General features: G+C 33.6%; 1 protein-coding gene and 1 pseudogene across 1 annotated transcript; both read left to right on the top strand.

Annotated features, from left to right (window-relative positions):
* Positions 1 to 575: 575 nt before the first annotated feature.
* On the top strand, positions 576 to 1,520 carry LOC127678015 (olfactory receptor 5B12-like). The gene has a single exon (XM_052172868.1). It carries the CDS (start codon positions 576 to 578, stop codon positions 1,518 to 1,520), a length of 945 nt encoding a protein of 314 aa, XP_052028828.1.
* A 9,029-nt stretch (positions 1,521 to 10,549) lies between these two features.
* Positions 10,550 to 11,352, top strand: LOC127678005 (olfactory receptor 5B12-like; annotated as a pseudogene).
* Positions 11,353 to 18,553: the final 7,201 nt, after the last annotated feature.

The following is an 18,553-nucleotide window of genomic DNA, read 5'->3' as shown; positions in this document are numbered from 1 at the left end:
TAATATTTAAAGAGGGGCCAACTAAGAAATCTCATGAATTAGCTTAATAACCTAGAAGTGCTGAGACTTCCTTATATTTAAAAAAGAAAAGTATATCATGTGAATTTAATTTTTGAAATCTTATGCTGATAAACAAAATCCATATATTCCTCACAGTTTTTCTTCCTGATTAAAGTTTAAATATATTGTAAGGAATGTATGTATGTATATATATATATATATATATATATATATATATATATATATATAATTACAAATGATAAATATGAAAAAAGAATATTATATAATTAAGTGCAATACATTAAAGCTTATTTAATAGTAATGGAATTTTGCCACAGTTATATTAATGCTTATCCTATCAAATAAATTCAGTGTTCATCTGTATCACTTCCATATGAACAAAGTGCCTTTAACTTCCCAGTATGCCTTTTCATCATCTTAAATACTGTGTTCTTCACTAGAAAAAAGTGAATTGAATAAAAGTTCATGGTAAATGTTGAGAATTCCATTGACATTCAAATAACATATTTCTTTATTTGTCCTAGGAATTTGTCATGATCATTCCCAAATAACTGATGGGGAATATTTCAGAGGTTACTGAATTTATTCTTGTGGGTTTAACAGATGCTCCAGAGCTTCAGATCCCTTTGTTTATTATCTTCACTCTCATTTATTTAATCACACTGTTTGGGAATCTTGGGATGATCATGATGATTATGCTGGACTCCCGACTCCACACTCCTATGTACTTTTTCCTCTGTAACCTCTCCCTTGTGGACTGTGTTTATGCCTCATCAATCACCCCCAAGGTGATGGAAGGGTTTCTCACAATAAATAAAGTCATATCCTACAAAGGGTGTGCTGCCCAGATGTTCTTCTTTTTAGCCTTTATTTCTATTGAAAGTTTGATCCTTGCATCAATGGCCTATGACCGTCATGCAGCAGTGTGCAAACCCCTGCACTATACTACCATCATGACAAGTACCACCTGTATTCTAATTGTCACCTGCTGCTACCTCTGTGGGATCTTGCAATCCTCTATCCATGTTGCTCTTGCATTTCGTCTTTCCTTCTGTCATTCCAATGTGATTAATCACTTTTTCTGTGACATTCCCCCACTGCTGGACATTTCTTGTTCCAATACCCACACAAATGAGATCATAGTCCTTTTCTTGGGTACTTTAGATGCTATTTTTACTCTCTTGCTTATCTTAAACTCTTACCTACTTATTTTCATTGCTATCCTGAGAATGCGTTCAGCTGAAGCACAGAAGAAGGCCTTCTCTACCTGTGCATCTCATCTCATCACTGTATCTATTTTCTTTGGATCAGCCATGTTCATGTATTTACAGCCCAGCTCCAATCATTCCATGGACACAGACAAAATTGCATCTGTGTTTTACACTATGGTCATTCCTATGCTGAACCCTGTAGTATATAGTTTAAGGAACAAGGAGGTCAAAAATGCATTTAAGAAAGTTGTTGGAAAATTAATACCTTCACCTCAGTTAGTCAATTAATTCCAAAGTATTTTTTAAGTATATGAAACACTGGACATGTAGCTTTGATGAATAGTTTATTTGTAAACATTTCTTGTCTTTAATTTCATTTAACTGTTACTTTATGAAGGAGAACTGTGTACTCCTGCATTGAGACTATAATAAGTTTATTGTGAATTTTGATTGTATCTTGATAGAAATATGATGTCATTTAATATTGAAATCAAGATTATAATGTTATTTAATTCACATGCAACATTATTTCATAGTTTTTTGTGAAGTCTACTTTGTAAGTCAACTTCATGTGTACATGATAACAGTTATACTCTGTTATTTTATTATCATTATTAGTTACCATTATTTCTTTTATATAAAGTTACACAAATTTCCCTCTACATTCTTCCCTTCAGATTATAATATATACTTCTGCTTGCTCTCTTGTAGTTTATGACCTCATTTTTCTGTAATTGCTAAAGTTCACTATATATGCTATGAATCAACTTCTTTCAAATACAAATACTCAAAACAATTTTCAGATTTTCTTATACAGACTTCCAGTATCTTATCCAAATAACTTTTACTTCATATTGTTTGGGGATAAAGAAGTCTTTAATCATGAGGTTAAAATAATTTTAGTGGTGGAGTGTCCATAATGAGTGGAAGGTATTTTCTAACTCTAAATAATAATGAATTCCAGAGATGCAGTGAACAAAAATTAATCTCCATAAGTAGTATACTTCATAAATTCTAAAATGTTAAGTAACAGTATAAGTACTCTCTGACTATTTAAGTAATATTTTTAAAAAATATTTATAAAATGCTGATAAACTATTAAGTAAACAAGTAACAATTTTAAAATATCTATTCCTTTCTCATATTCCAGATAGTTTTTAGCCATATCTAACATTTGCACATAAATGTTGCACAGTAATATTTTCCATCCCTTTTTTTCTGTTGTTCCTAGAGAATAAATTACTGAATTTCAACAATGGGAATCTTATAATAGAATTACAGATGGTAATGTGTGCCATTAAAAAAAACAAAGATTTTTTTCATTACTAAATAATATGTTGAGTTAAATACAGCTATCAAACTCAAGAACAATAGCAATGGGGAGTTCATTTATTTTGCAGATTACAGACAGAATGTTTGATAAGGGAACCCAATAATAGAGTTAATGTGGAACTGCATCAATTGTGATTATTGAAACTGATATCCAGATGGAACTGTGTGTTCCTGAAGACAGTAACTGCTTTCTATGGGTAATGTTGTTATTTAACACAAATATTCAGCAAAAGTAACAAAATGATTATTTAATTAGTGAGTATCTGTAAAAGGGAATGAATGAGTAGGTGAGTGAGAAGAATCTCAACAGAGACTGGATGAATGTGTAAACACCAAACTCCTTTTGAGTGATCATAGGACTATGGAGATGGTTATTCTATATGATAAAAGAAGGGTCTAAGATTACCAAACAATAGCCTATCTTTCTGTATTGCACTGAAATATAAGGCACACAATTTTTTATTGTGTAAATATAAAAATTATCATTCAGTAAATTCTTTGCATTGAATACTGAAACTGTTTACAGCTCAAACAAACTAATGAAAATTTGTGAGTTTCAGCCAAACCAATAACATTCAATATTGAGATGCTTACTGCTAATTGGAAAATCTCTACAGGTGGAAACATAGTAAGGAATACAGCCCATTCTCCCACTTCCACTTCCTAGTGCCCAGGATGTAATTAGAAATGATATAAATGGCTTCCATCTAAGGCACACAAGTATGGTGCTATACACAGATAAAAAGAATTTTTATTGTTCAAAAATACCTCACATATGAGGTTGTCACTTTTGGCAAAACCAGATTATTAGTACCAAATGCCTTCTATGAGCTAATCTCACTAGAAAGGAAAATATGTATTAAACATCAATTGTTTCCTCACAGTAATAAGAACATTGTTTCATTAACTCTTCACTATTAAATCTCTTAGAACTATATTAGTTAAAAATCTGCAACCAAACACATTTTATTAATAAAATAAGGGAGCAATAGAAATATTAACATCATGGAATTGATCTGACATTTAATAGAATAGTTTATGTGAAGTCTTAAGCAGTATGTTTGCTCTCCTGTGTGGACATAATATTTAAAATTTGTTTTACCTCTAGTAAAAATAATACAGAATTAGTCCATGCCTTTTTTATTTCTGGAAATAAATTACTTTTATACACACACACACACACTCACACACACATATGTACTCCAGATTTTTATCCCCCATCCATCCTCTGACAATTCCACATCCCATACCAGCTCCCCACCACCCTGTCATCATGAAGATATCCCCATCCTCACCTCTCACTCCAGCTGACCTCTAAACACCCTTGGGTCTCCAGTCTCTCAAGGCTTAGCTGCCTTGAGTTTTATCATTATTTTATTTAGAGTATCTTTACTTGAATCTGACCCATTCCTCATTAAAATTCACGAGAAAATCATCTGAATGTCCATCTTAATAGAAAAAAATCTGTCATGATTTTCTGCCCAGTTAATCACTAAAAACTTTGGATTTAAACACCTTTCATTTTCTTTTACTACCTGAATTCATCTGTGATTTTTGTAAAAATTATAAAATGCTGAAAAGCATCATAAAGATGTGAATCCGTGAAGAATCTTAAAGATGAAAGATGTTCTTCAAAATACAGCCATGTTTCCAGTACCAGGCATCTGTTCCCTCTTGTTGAGAGGGCCTTAATTCCAATTAGAAAGTTGTTGGTTACTGTCAAGAGATGCATGTCTATAATGTGCCCTGAGGTTATAGTTTCATGCTGGTCATTGTGTTTCATGAGCAGAGCCAGGTTGTTTACATCCCTCCTTTGGATGCACACAACTTTGAACTGAAACTGTGATAGTCGTCAGGAAAGTACCTTGCAGGTCAGATACAGTTTGGGGGACTTTGAGCGTTCTGTCTAAAGTGTATGTTATATTCAGTAATAGTGTGAATTTTTCACATCTTGGGTGCAAAACAAGTACATTAGCAGTAGCTACAAATTTTTAGGAGTCCCTTGGACAACGCTGATCAATGGGCAGGTGGGGGAGCACCCTCATAGAGGCAGGGGTAGGGGAAGGGGTAGGGAGTTTATGGAGGAGAAACAGGGAACAGGAAAAACATGTGAAATGTAAATAAATAAAATAACCAATAAAAAAATTGCAAAAAAAAAACCCTCAAAAGATGGCCTCTTCTGCTTATGCTGAGGTTTGGTAAAATAAAATAAATGTGATGGGAACATTCTTGGCTTCTATTGAAAAAATGTATTAAACTATATGTATATGTTTTTAAAAATAGCTTAGCATGTTCTGCAAGGTATTTTATTTGCACAGTTAATAGTGAGATTGATTATGACATTCTTAGGTATCATTGCTGTGGTTTTACACTCTTCTCTCTATCTATATTTATGCCCCTCTCACCCCAGGTTGTTCTTAAACATCCATGCTGTCTTTAAAATAAATTTGAAGAGAAAGATTTTATTTTAGTGACAAAGAAAGCACTTAATTATCACAATGTGATTATGACAATAATAGATATCCAGGCTTGACAAATGCTAGACAAATTATATTTGATCTAGCATTTGAAATGCTAGATTATTATATTTGATCCATATCTCAGGCTCATTCCTTAGAAAGTTTTTGTATGTACACCATGTCCTAGCCCATTAAAAAGAATTTGTACAAAAGTCTTAACAAGAGAAAGCTAAGATGTATATCCTGAGATTTTAGTGAAAAAAATAATTTTTGTTGCACAACTTGGCTGTCAATCAATTGACAGAGTATGTTTCTTCTTAGTTTCTATCCACCCCATAAGCTCTTTCCATCTAAATTCAGATACAATACCCTTCTCTGTCTCCATAAAGTTTATGTTGCAAGGCCACTATGAAATCAAAGGTCACTCACATGCACCGCCTCTCATGAGAGGCATGCAAGTTTCTATCACTGCTTTAAAATTGATAAAAACATAAGCACAGTTGTGTTTCACAGTAAATCTCTGAAAATCTGGGTGGAGAATCTCAACGGGTAGAAAATGAGAATTGTATGAGCCAAGCTACTAAAATGAAGTCTACCTTCTGACTTCAATTATGAATATTTAACATAGCTGATTTTCATTTTTTCAAATTATACTTTATTTATTTGGCACACATGTGTGCATGTGTATTGTGTGTGTGTGTGTGTGTCTGTGTGTGTGTGTGTGTATGTGTATAAGCTGTTTTCTACATCACTCTATAATCTAACACCTTGGAAATATAAATCTAAATAAACTCTTTTCTCCATAAGTTGCTTTTAGACATGGTGTTTTATCAAAGCAACAGAAAATTGACTAATACCACTCATTTGGTAAAATAATGATAACGACTTCTTATGGCAATGGTAGAAAAGATTTGATTGCAGTAGGAGGCTCTCCTCCCACCCCATAATCTAACCTGCTTTTACTGTGGAAAAATTGCAGGGAACTTCATGTGCTACTAAAAAATTCCAAGGACTCTCAGATGCAGAATGTGTTTTTCAAAGGTATCTTGTCAAAGAGAGTAAGTAAATTGAACTTACTTCTACCAAAAATATATTCACAGAGACACTTCAATCAATGACATTAACTATAATGTGCCTACATAGCATTAATACGATATAAAACCTATTATCTATACCCAATATATATAGGTTCATTATACCCTACAATTCTGAGTAACAGTCCCTTCACATCCTCCTTGAAACTGTGTTTACTGAAACAAAAGTCTTTAATTTTTTGCCCTTGCAATAAGACATATTTTAGGGTAGCATTGAGAGAGAGAGAGAGAGAGAGAGAGAGAGAGAGAGAGAGAGAGAGAGAGAGAGAGAGAGAGAGAGAGAGAGCTTGGAGGAACACAAACAATTAAATATAACTCTTCTTTGAGAATATTTTACTTGTCTAATCAGGTTTCTCACTCATGGTACTTAGAACACTTTCCTTTCTATTTTTAAGAAGTCTAACTTTGCATCATTTTCTCTTCTTGAAATTAATTTCCCCATTAAAAATACAACTCCAAGTTTTGCTTAGATACACACTTCTGAAAATAAACTCCCCAGGCAGATTCCAGTGTGTTAAGGAGCTATGTCTCTAAGGCTACTGAAAATTTCACTGTGGGAATTAAGATGAAGAAAACAGTTATCTTAATTCATTTTTCAAAGAAATAAGTGAACCATGTAGTATAACTACATGACATATTATTGTATTATTTAAAAAATGGAAAGACTTTCAGAAATAGGGGTTTTCAGAGGGGAAATGAGGAAAGGGGGTAACATTTGAAATGTAAAAAAGGAAATATCTAATAAAAATAAAAAATTTGTTTTTAAGGTTCTTAAATCCAAAAATGATAGATATATTAGGTAATAAACATGCAAATTATACCTTTAAATGACCATTCATTGTATATATCTACACTATATCATCAAATTATACACTGTACCTCTATCCATAAAGTGCTGATATTTTAAACACTAAACTTTTTTTAAAAAAAAATGAAAGCAGACTATGTGGTTATGAAAACAAAAATGGATATTTACTTAGCAAACAATGATGAAAGAAAATTTTATGCTAAGTTCATACAAAGGCTCTTATGTGACAACTACATATTGATAGAGGGGAAGAATGTATTTAAATTTGAAATTTTTAAACAATAAACATAATAATAAAAATGTCAAAAAAGCAGATTATTAAGAGATTTCAATGAAGTTTAATGTTATTTTTTTTGCCAAACTTTTCTGTAGCACAACTTATTTGATAATTTCAGGCTCTATTCCCTGAAATTCTCTACCCCAAAATACTCATAAACCCTCCCATACAAAATAACAGGTTTCTGGAGTGTTTAGTTTGGATGGCCAGTGTAAGATTATGAAACTCTAGAGATAGCAACTCTCATGACATTGCTCCCAATGAGATATATGTTGCCACTAAATTTAGAATGTAAAGCACAAGACTAGATTCTGTTCCACATCATAGTTTCACAGATGTGAAAGAAGATTCACTCCATAAGAAAATGTTTCCCTAGATGTAGGTTCTGTGATGTGAAAGTTTTACAGGACCATATCACATACTTGCAGGCCTTCCTCCACTATGTCACTTTAAGGATAACAGTAAGTACTTCAGAAGCATGATTCCTACATAGTACTTTCATATACTCTTTCTGAGGCTCAGGGAATATAGTAGAGGAAATGGCCAAAACAATCTCACAGCTTGAGCCTAGAGATTCAAACTGGACAGAAGGGATTAAAATGGCATTCATGATTTGCTTTCTTGTCCATACCTAGAATATGGAATTCTGCATGGTTTGTAGGAATTCAAATATGATGTAGTAGAGTCCTTTGAGTTGAGGGATAGCCACATTAGGCTAGTACACTGTGTGAGTGGGAATCAATCTAGGTCTAGAGATTTGTGGAGAATATATATATAGGCATGTTAGGGAGAGTCACTGGGCTAGCCCAGGAGAAGAATGTAGAAAATTTCAAGGAGTTTGGGGACTCTTATAGAAGAATAGAAAGAAGGATTGCAGTCTATGAGGGGATAGGAATTTCATAGGAAGATTAACAGAATCAACTATCATGGACCCATGGGGCTCTCAGAGTCTCAACGAATAACTAAGAACATACAAGGCAGGACCCATGCCTCCCTGCACATATGTAGTATATGTAGAGCTTTGACCTATGTGCACCTTGAACAACTGTAACAGGAGCTATCCCAACATGTGTTGCCTGTGTGTAGGATATGTTCTTGTAGCTGGGCTTTATTTTCTGGCCTCAAAGGGAGAGGAAGTGTCTAGCCTCACAGAGACTTGAAGTGCCAGGGTGGGGGATAAATAGGTATTCCCACATGCTCAGAAGATAAGGGGAGGAAGGATTGGGTAAGGATTATAGGTAGGGGGTGAGCAAGACGTGGTCAGTGAGCTAGATATGAGCCGAATAAGTAAAACTAAAATAAAAAAAGAGAAGCACATAAACCAAATTATGTTCTCTGTGGTATGAATACCATGAGTATCTTCTTTATAATACATATAATGAAAGAATAAAACTTTTAACTCTCACCTTTTGAGGAAATTTGATATCATAATGCTTGTTTAAGTTGCTAAAGTTGCCTTAAGAAAAAGAATAATGGACATTCAAGTTGGTTTCTTTTTTGTTTTTTTTGTTTGTTTGTTTGTTTGTTTCTCTGTTCAACATGGATATCAACACCTGTGTTTGATAACTGGAGGCTTTTTCATCTGAGTGTACATTCCACAATGTCTTCATAAGTACTGTTAGACAAAATGAAAGCAATATTTTGGGAAATCTCTGTCAAGGTCAGACTAAAAACCAATGTGACTTCATTAGATTCTAGAGACACCCACTCACCTGCACTGCTCCCCCTGAGATACATATATAAATTCTGGATAAATTATTATATTGGCAATATAATAAGACAAGATTCCATTTCATAGTAGAGCCCTGCCTGTGGAGCAGAACAAGATGTTTTCCTAATTATGTGTGTTAGGTCAATGTTCTGGATATGAAATATCAATCTTCCTTTTAACTCCTATTTTTCTGTTTCTAGGACAGCAGTAAGTATTAAAATATGTAAATAGAGGTAGGCAGAACTGCAAACAAATATAAAATACCAAGTTATTTTTGTTTTAATTAAAAGGTTCAAGCAAAAAATATAAGTGAAGTTAATATCTAAAAAGGTGAAGCAGTGGGTCCAGAGTGCCATGATTATTTATACTCTTCTCACTCTTTTCCCATTGCTCTTCTTACAACCATGCTGCGCTAAAACAGTCAGAATTTCACTCTAAAGGCTTTTAGATTCTGGAGTGGTGGTTTCACTCCAGAGGGAGACCATGTTCTAATTTTCTAATATTTAAAATATTCTACAGGATCAGACAATCACAGCTAACTTTCAATTTCAGAAGGTTGTAGAATTTTCAACTTCCATTTAAATATATATTACTAGGTTCCCTTACCTGAGATTGTCAACTCTTAGACAGAAATATTATGTGCTGCTATTCAGAAGACACATGGAAAAGATAAAAAGGTTTGGAAAGGTAATTACTATGACTTACACTAATTTGAATAGTTAGTAATCTTTATACTTGCAAAAATTACACATTTCTTTCACTGTAAGTACAGATATATCCCATGAAAAGAAAGGATGATTTACATGCTGGTCGTTTAAATTTATAAGATTATATTATTTAATACCTTGAATATAAAAGGTTATTAATACAGAGAAATAAGTATGCCTAAGATTTTCAAGTTGGAAGTAGCTCTCAAGATAAGGTAGCTCATATAAAATCATAATTTAATTTTCAGGTGTCACATGATCCAGCACAGTAATGGTAGAAGATACACATTGTAATAAACTATATTTGAGGTTACACATTATATAGAGAGAGCAAATGATTTGACCTTTAAAACTTGTGTGGTGGCAATAAAAATAGCACCATATGTAAAATATAATATAAAAAATAAAATAAATCCATTAGAAGCAATTTAAGTATTTAAAAATTATTCTACTTTTGGAAAAACTATAATCTTATATTATCAAACAAATGAGTACTATGATATATCTACACTTCACAATGAACATTATCCATACATCAGGAGTTATTATTTGCTCCAAAGTTAAAAGGAAATAATTTAATGAAAGAACTTAGCAACTTGGATATAAAACTGAGTAATCATGAAGCAGCACATAAAATTACTACATAGCCACAGCTAGTGTGTTACATTTGATAGATGTATTAGAGATAGGAAATGCAATGGATAGGATTTGTTACTAACAAAAAAGCCAAGAATACTTGCATGTTCCTACATTGCTCTTTTTCTCAGAAAATAGGCTTGTAAAAATTTCCAAAAAACAAATTAGTTCTTTGTGTGTTACTTAAAATCTTATTTTTATAAACCAGAAAAGTGAAATAAGACCTAGACTTACTAAAGGGATCCCTATTGGAAGCAATAAAGTGGCAGGTTCCATTGGATCCACTACCAGGAATGATTTTGTTGATTCTCTTGGACTCTCAACTTCACACTCCCATGGACTTTTTCCTCACTAATCTCTCCCTGGTGGACTGTTTTTATGCCCAGATGTCTTTCCCAAGGTAATAGAAAGATATCGTACAGAAGATAAAATCATATGCTACAATGAATGTGCGGCCTAGATGTTCTTCTTTGCACTCTTTACTACTGCTAAGAGTTTTATCCAGGCCTCAATTGCCTATGACCATCATAAAGCAGTATGCAAACCCTTGCATCAGTCCACTACTATGACAACTGTAAAATGTGCCCTGCTTTTAGCTGGGTCTTATGTCAGTGATCTTTTGAAATCTTCTATCCACGTTGCCTTTACTTTCCATCTCTCCTGACATTCCAACATGATAAATCACTTTTTCTGTGATATTCTCCTACTATTAGCTCTGTCTTGCTCTAGTATTTACATAAATGAAATTGTACTCTTCATGTTGGCAGCATTCAATGTTGCTTTTACTCTATTGGTTATCTTGACATCTTACTTACTCATTTTTGTTGAAATTCTGAGAATGTGCTCTGCTAAGAGCAGGAAAAAGGACATTTTCAACTGAGCATCCCACCTTACCACTTTTTTTATCTTCTATGGCACTGTTATCTTCATGTACTTATAGCCCAGCTAGAGTCACTCCATGGACACTGACAAAATGGCATCTGTGTTCTATACCATGGTCAGTCCCATGCTGAACCCTCTTGTATATAGCCTGAGAAATAAAGAAGTCAAGAATGCATTCAAGAAGGTTGCTGGAAAAGCAATGTCTTCACTCTGATTAGTCAATTAACTGTAAAGTATCTTGGAGTTCCTGGAATATTCTTTTAAAATATTTTCTGTTCATTCCTTTCGAAGTCTGGCAATGTATAACTAATTTTGGGTATGTTATTATAGAAATTAGGTGCCTTAATTTAAAATCTAGATTGTAATCCTAGACACTAGAATATCAAACACTGCACCACACATCATGTCTTAAATGTTGTCTTTTAATTATTTCCTTTGAATTAAGGCATTGGTTGTTTGAGAGATTAGGGACATTATAAGACTCAAGAAGTAAATAAAATTACAATGTGCAGATGTATCACAGAATTTAAGATTCAGGATACCAATGAAGCTTACTATGTTCCTAAGATCAGAAATTTATGAGATTCAGGTATGATAGTCCACAGAACCATGACAGTACATTAATGCAAGAGATCAGAGACTCTCAAACCACACTTCCTGAAAATTGCATATTGGGTTATAGCAATTCATATTTTAACTGAATGGTCACCCATTATGGTTGGACTTTCTAAGAATTCATCTCTCTTTGAAACACTCATTTTTCTGCAGGTGGCTCCTTATCCATACTTCTTTAAGTCATAACCATGAATAAACTCATTTTTTCAGCCATATAGACTTGAATAAAAATTATCTAATTTCTATGCTGTTGGCTTGCTCTCTAGGTTAACTAGACATTTCTTTACATCTCAGTCAAAATTCAGCTAATTTAGTAGCAAACCATGAATAGTCAGATAAAAAGATCAACAGATACCAGAGTTATAGACTCATTTTCCCAAGTTTTATTAGCTTCTTGAATGTTCCATACAATGTTTTGAAATATTCACTTTTCAATTAACATGCCCTCCATTTATATCCATCTATTTTTATGAATATTTTCTTTCTTCTGATTAAGATAAAATTTATGATCCCCAAATTATCTTTGATGTATAGCCTCCTATGAAAGTGTGGTCAACCTAACAGTGACTATACTATTAGAAAACAACAATGAGAGCAAACAAAACACAAACAAATAAAATACTTCACTTTCTCCAAGCAGCTATTAATTGATATCATTATTGATAGTGGCAAGAGTATATGCCCAACTCTTTTCTGAGGTTTCTAGTTGGTTTAATAAGTTTTTGGATCCCACCGTCATTTTTGCTTCATTTTCCTTCAATAGGTCTATTTCCATATTGAAACAATTTTAAAATCACATCCTTTTTTTCATTTTACTCAGCCATATATTTTTGTTTTCTTGAGCATAATTCAGATATTTATTGCTATTTAAATTATGTTCACTGAGCTAATTGTTCATGTTTTATACAAACATTTTAAATCTTTTGATAAAGGTAATGATTATTATTCCAAGTTCTGTGTACTAGGGTTCATCCAGGTCATTTCTTGACAATTTTTAGGACCTTGAATTTTAGGGGTAATATACAGTTTTGGATTTACATAATGTATAAGTTTGTGTGTGTGTGTGTGTGTGTGTGTGTGTGTGTTGCTTTTGGCTCCGTGTGGTTTGAGATTCTAGGCTGACTTTATTGTGTTGCCTGGCCACAATCTCAAGGTTAGGATGGCATGATCAGGTGTAGTTACAGGGACTTATAATTTGTGTAGGCCTACAGATGGGAAACTAAGGCTAGTAAGTTGTTTGGATACACTGCAGGAAATCAGGGATCAAGAAGACTCATCAGACTCCTTGTCTGATATTATTATTTATATGGTCTGGACAAGGTTTGGAAGATGAATGTAGATTGACCAAATGGAGTGGTTGAAGAAAGAAGAAAGAAAAGAATGACACATGTGGCTACACTATTACTACAAGCAAGTAGTATTGGGATCATATGACTTTCAAAAGAATGCATGCAGACTGAACAAAGGGGAAATTCCATGGCAATCATCTGCCATACTAGGGAGACTGGAGTAGAAGAGAATGGAAAAAGAGCAATATAGTCCATCTGAATGTGTTCCATTTCTTGCTGTTTTAAATTGGCTAAATATTTTTGTCACATATGAGTACATTTCATTTGTAATTTATTTCTTTGAAAAAATTGTGCATAAGTATGATCATATCACTTGCATATATATACACACACATATATGTGTACATGCACACATATATATATATATATATGTATATATGCATGAACAATTGCATTAATTTAGTATTTCCTCTATTTATGTATGTTTAAACATAAACTCTTAAGATTACATAATCTATTGATGGATTTTACCTGGAGAAAATTTATTCTTCTCTCAGGTGCAATTTCCAGTTCTAATTTTTAATTTGCATAAGTACTGTAACTGAAATTTTTATCTCAATAGTAAGTAATAATTCAGTTTCACTTTAGTGTGATAATGTATACAATACTCATAGCAATAAAAACTCCAGATCATTTATATTTCATATAGCATATCTGTGAAACTTTTGTCAGAATCTTCTAGTATCATGATTCTGGGTATGACTGAGCCAATTGAAATAATTCAGTTTTACTGTTTTAGTTTCATCTTTCATCCATGTTTGGTTTCTTAACTTATAAAATGTATAATTGTATTTATAGATTTACTTATTTGTTTTATTTTCTTTTTTATTAGTTATTTTATTATTTACATTTCAAATGTTATGCCTTTTTCCAATTTCTTGCTGCAAACCTTGTATCCTATTTCCCCTCCCCCTGCTTCTATGATGATGCTTCCTCCTTACCCACTCACCCACTCATGTATCACCACCCTAGCATTCTCCCATACTTGAACACTGAGCATTCACAGCACAAGGGGCCTCCATTCCCATTGATGCCAGTTAAGAAAATCCTCTTATTGACCTAAACTCCTATAGACCTAAGACAGAGATATACATCAAAAGCTGTTTGTCCTCCATGATGGGTAAGAAGGAGCAATATAGACACTGACCTAACTCGGGCATTGTTGCCTATCCTTCTCTCTAGATGGGATTATGGAAAAGAGGTAAACCTTGTGCCCCTTGACTGGTCCCATTGAGCTCATCTTTAATAAACAAAAAAGGAGGAACTGTGCCCTTCCACAGCCTTGAGCAGGCTAAATAGACCTTAAGTGTTTGCCAGAGTTGGACCTTACCAGGTGGGGTTTTCTGCCTTGATGCATTTACAGTTTCCTCCAGGAGTTGATTGCCCACTGAGCTTTGAGCTTCAGTAAAGTAGCTTTTATGAATGCGGGTACCTTTGCATATGGAATATAGATGTTCAGAATTTAGAGTTCTTCTTGGTATATTTTTCCTTTGATGGGTATGAAGTGTCCTTCCTAATCTTTTTGATGACTTTTTGTTGAAAGTTGATTTTGTCTGATATTAGAATTACTACTCTAGCTTGTTTCCAGGGACCATTTACTTGGAAATTTTTTCTAGCCCTTTAATATGAGGTAGTGTTTTTCTTTGACACTGAGGTGCATTTCCTGTATGCAGCAAAATTCTCAGTCCTGTTGACATATCTAGTTTATTAGTCTATGTCTTTTTATTGAGGAATTGAGTCAAATGATGTTAAGAGATATTAAGGAATAGTGATTTTGGCTTCCTATTATTTTCAATATTATTTTTATGTTTGTGTCCTTATCTTTTGAGTTTATTGAAACAAAACTACTTTCTTGCTTTTTCTAGGCTGTAGTTTCTCTCATTGAGCTGGCCTTTTCCATCTATTAGGTTTTCTAGGGCTGGATTTATGGAAAGGTGTTGTGTAAATTTGGTTTTGTCATGGAATACCTTGGTTTTTACACCTATGGTAATTGAGGGTTTTGCTGGGTATAGTGGTGTCTTCAGTGGGGCAGACAAGCTGATGAACTGTTGTCCTGCATACAGCAGATCTCTTGGCTGGTGTTCAGACTATGGCGTCTTCAGAGGAGGACAGAAAGTGATGATCTGCCCTGGAGGAAGGCAACAGCTTGAAAGAGGATGGAGCTTAAACATTGAAGAATGTGGGGATGGGTCTATTATGTACTTGGCTCCTTGGGCCAGCTGATGTGATTAGTTGGGAAGGTCCCTTACCTGTTGCCCTGCCTGCAGCAGATATCCTAGGAGATCTTCAGACGTGGGATCTTCAGAGCAGCAGACAAGCTGATGAGCTACCCTGGAAGAAGTAGCAGACTGTGCATATGCATGTTTTATATTTCAATACCCGTTGCCTACTTATGTTGTAAATGTGTTTAGTCATGTTGGAAAAAAATTGACAACTAACACAAAGACCCAAAATTTCTCTTCTGAGTCTGTCTGTTGAAAAAAAATGCATATCTTTAGCAAGATGATTCTTACTAAGAAACATTTGTTTATTGTGTTAAATAATTTGATCAATCTCTTCCTTATTAAAATAAAGTCAACTGTATCATTATTCATGATCTTTCTATGAAAATAATATACAAAACAAAATTTGGCAAAAAATAGATTGAAACCTAATACACAAGAATAATTGGACAGAAACTAAATAAAGTGTCAGAAAGATAGTAGAGTACAGGAGAATTTCTAGAATGCTAGCACCTATACTCATTGAACAGTGGTATATGGATCAATCTAAGTTTGAATGTTTCTTTAATTTAATCATATTGTAGACCACAATAAATCCAGAACAAGCAAATTTAAATGAGCAAAGGAGAAAATTTACTTAGATGATACTGGCCACCGGCTTCAGCCTTCTAGATCAGAACCAAGTTACTGTTTCTCAGTGCATGTATTATTTCTCAGAGGGAAAAATTACAGGGTAGCCTAGCCATTTCCTCTTTCTTTTAGAGCAACACAAAACAAAATCCATTTTCTCTGTAGATGAAGTTTTATGATTTGTTAGAAGTTTTCCTTTAACTTTAGTTTATTTTATGAATGTGATTCCTTTTTCTGTGTAAGAGAGTGAAAGTACAGAAAATAAGAGTTGATAAAGAGGTGGGGAGAATCTAGTGATATTTGGGAAAAGAAAATATGAATAAAAAAATTATTAAAAAATGATATAATGAAAAATAAACATAACACATTTGAAAATAAGATTATTTTTAAAGTTTAAGGACAGGAAAATGGTAGCTACAATCTTTAGTCAATGTTTTATTGGTGTGAAATGACACCAAAACCATAGCAATTCTTACAAATAAAGAATTGTAATTCTTCATTTTTAAGAATGAATATCGTCTTCAATTACAAATGAAGATGTTGAATTGAGGCTTAATTATATATTTGCCAAGGTCAATCAATTATCCTCATTCAAGGGAGCATGATGGCACTCAACTAGAGATAGTAACAGAGAGTTTCAACTCTGGATCCAAAAGCAGCAGGAAGAAACAACCAATGAACCTGAATTGAGCTTTAGAAAACTCAAAAGCCCACTAGAAGATACATCCTTCATCCAACAATACCATAACTCCTAATCTGTATCAAGTATACCACTCCTTAATGACCCAGGCATTCAAATATTTGGGCCTATGGGACCATTTCTAGTCAAATGACTACAGTACTCTAATTTGGGTTATACATGTTGAATATATAAAATAACAAATTGCCATGTAATACTAAATCAGTGAATATAATTAAAATAAAACTAATAAAGTATCTGGGATCCTATGATGTATAAATAATTATACTGCTTCATAACATATTTCACACATTATTTCATTATTTAAAAAAATTGTTTCATTGAAAATGTTAAAGTTATTTTCATTTTTTTGTTTTTAGCAGCTTTTTTATTTTTTATTTATTTTATTTTTTATTTTCTATATTCTTTGTTTATATTGCAAATAATTTCCCCTTTCCCAGTTCCCCCCTCCCCAAAATTCTCATAAGCCCTCTTCTCTCTGCCCACTCCCCAATTACCCCCTCCCATTTCTCTGTACTGCTAATCCCCTACAAGGCTGCTTCAAGATTTTCCAGGACCGGGGCCCTCTCCTTCCTTTTTCTTGGGAATCATTTGATATGTGAATTGTGTCTTGGGTATTCAGAGCTTCTGGGCTAATATCTATTTATCAGTGACTGCATTCCATGTGTATTATTTTGTGATTGGGTTACCTCACTTAGGGTGATATTTTCTATTTCCAACCATTTGCCTAAAATTTTCATGAATTCGTTGTTTTTAATTGCTGAATAGTATTCCATTGTGTAAATATACCAGATTTTCTGTATCCATTTCTCCATTGAGGGACATGTGGGTTCTTTCTAGCTCCTGGATATTGTAAATAAGGCCGCTATGAAAATAGTGGAGCATGTGTGCTTATTGTATGCCAGGGAATCATCTGAGTATATGCCCAGGAGTAGCATAGCAGGGTCTTCCGGAAGTGTCATGCCCAGATTTTTGAGGAACCACCAGACTGATTTTCAGAGTGGTTGTACCAACTTTCATTCCCACCAGCAGCGGAGGAGTGTTCCTCTTTCTCCACATCCTTGCCAACATTTGCTGTCCCCAGAGTTTTTGGTTCACTTAAGTATACTATCATATCATCTGCAAATAGTGATAACTTGACTTCTTCCTTTCCAATTTGTATCCCTTTGACTTCCTTATGTTGTCTAATTGCTCTAGCTAGAACTTCAAGTACTATATTGAAAATATATGGAGAGAGGGGGCAGCCTTGTCTAGTCACTGATTTTAGTGGGGTTGCTTCAAGTTTCTCTCCATTTACTTTGATGTTGGCTACTTGTTTGCTGTATATTGCTTTTACTGTGTTTAGGTATGGGCCTTGAATTCCTGTTATTTCCAAGACTTTTTAGCATTAAAGGATGCTGAACTTTGTCAAAAGCTTTTTCAGCATCTAATGAAATGACCATGTGGTTTTCTTCTTTGAGTTTGTTTATGTAGTGGACTGCATTGATGAATTTCTGTCTATTGAACCATCCCTGCATCCCTGAGGTGAAGCCTACTTGATCAAGATGAATGATCATTTTGGAGTGTTCTTGGATTTGGTTGGCAAGAATTTTATTGAGTATTTTTGTGTCGATATTCATTAGGGAAATTGGTCTGAAGTTCTCTTTTTTTGTTGGATCTTTGTGTGATTTTGGTATCAATCAGCATAATTGTGGCTTCATAGAATTAGTTGGGTAGTGTTCCTTCTGTTTCTATTTAAAGAGTTCTGCACTAAAACCATCTGGTCCTTTGCTTTTTTATATTTTATTTTTATTTTTATTTTTATTTTATTTTATTTTATTTTATTTTATTGTTTGGAAGACTTTCAATGACCACATCGACTTCTTTAGGGCTTATAGGACTGTTTAGATGATCTATTTG

This window comes from Apodemus sylvaticus, chromosome 1, assembly GCF_947179515.1.
Source record: "Apodemus sylvaticus chromosome 1, mApoSyl1.1, whole genome shotgun sequence".
Taxonomy (NCBI): Eukaryota; Metazoa; Chordata; class Mammalia; order Rodentia; family Muridae; genus Apodemus; species Apodemus sylvaticus.
The sequence above is the reverse complement of the archived record's forward strand: the minus strand, read 5'-3'. Positions and strand labels throughout refer to the sequence as shown.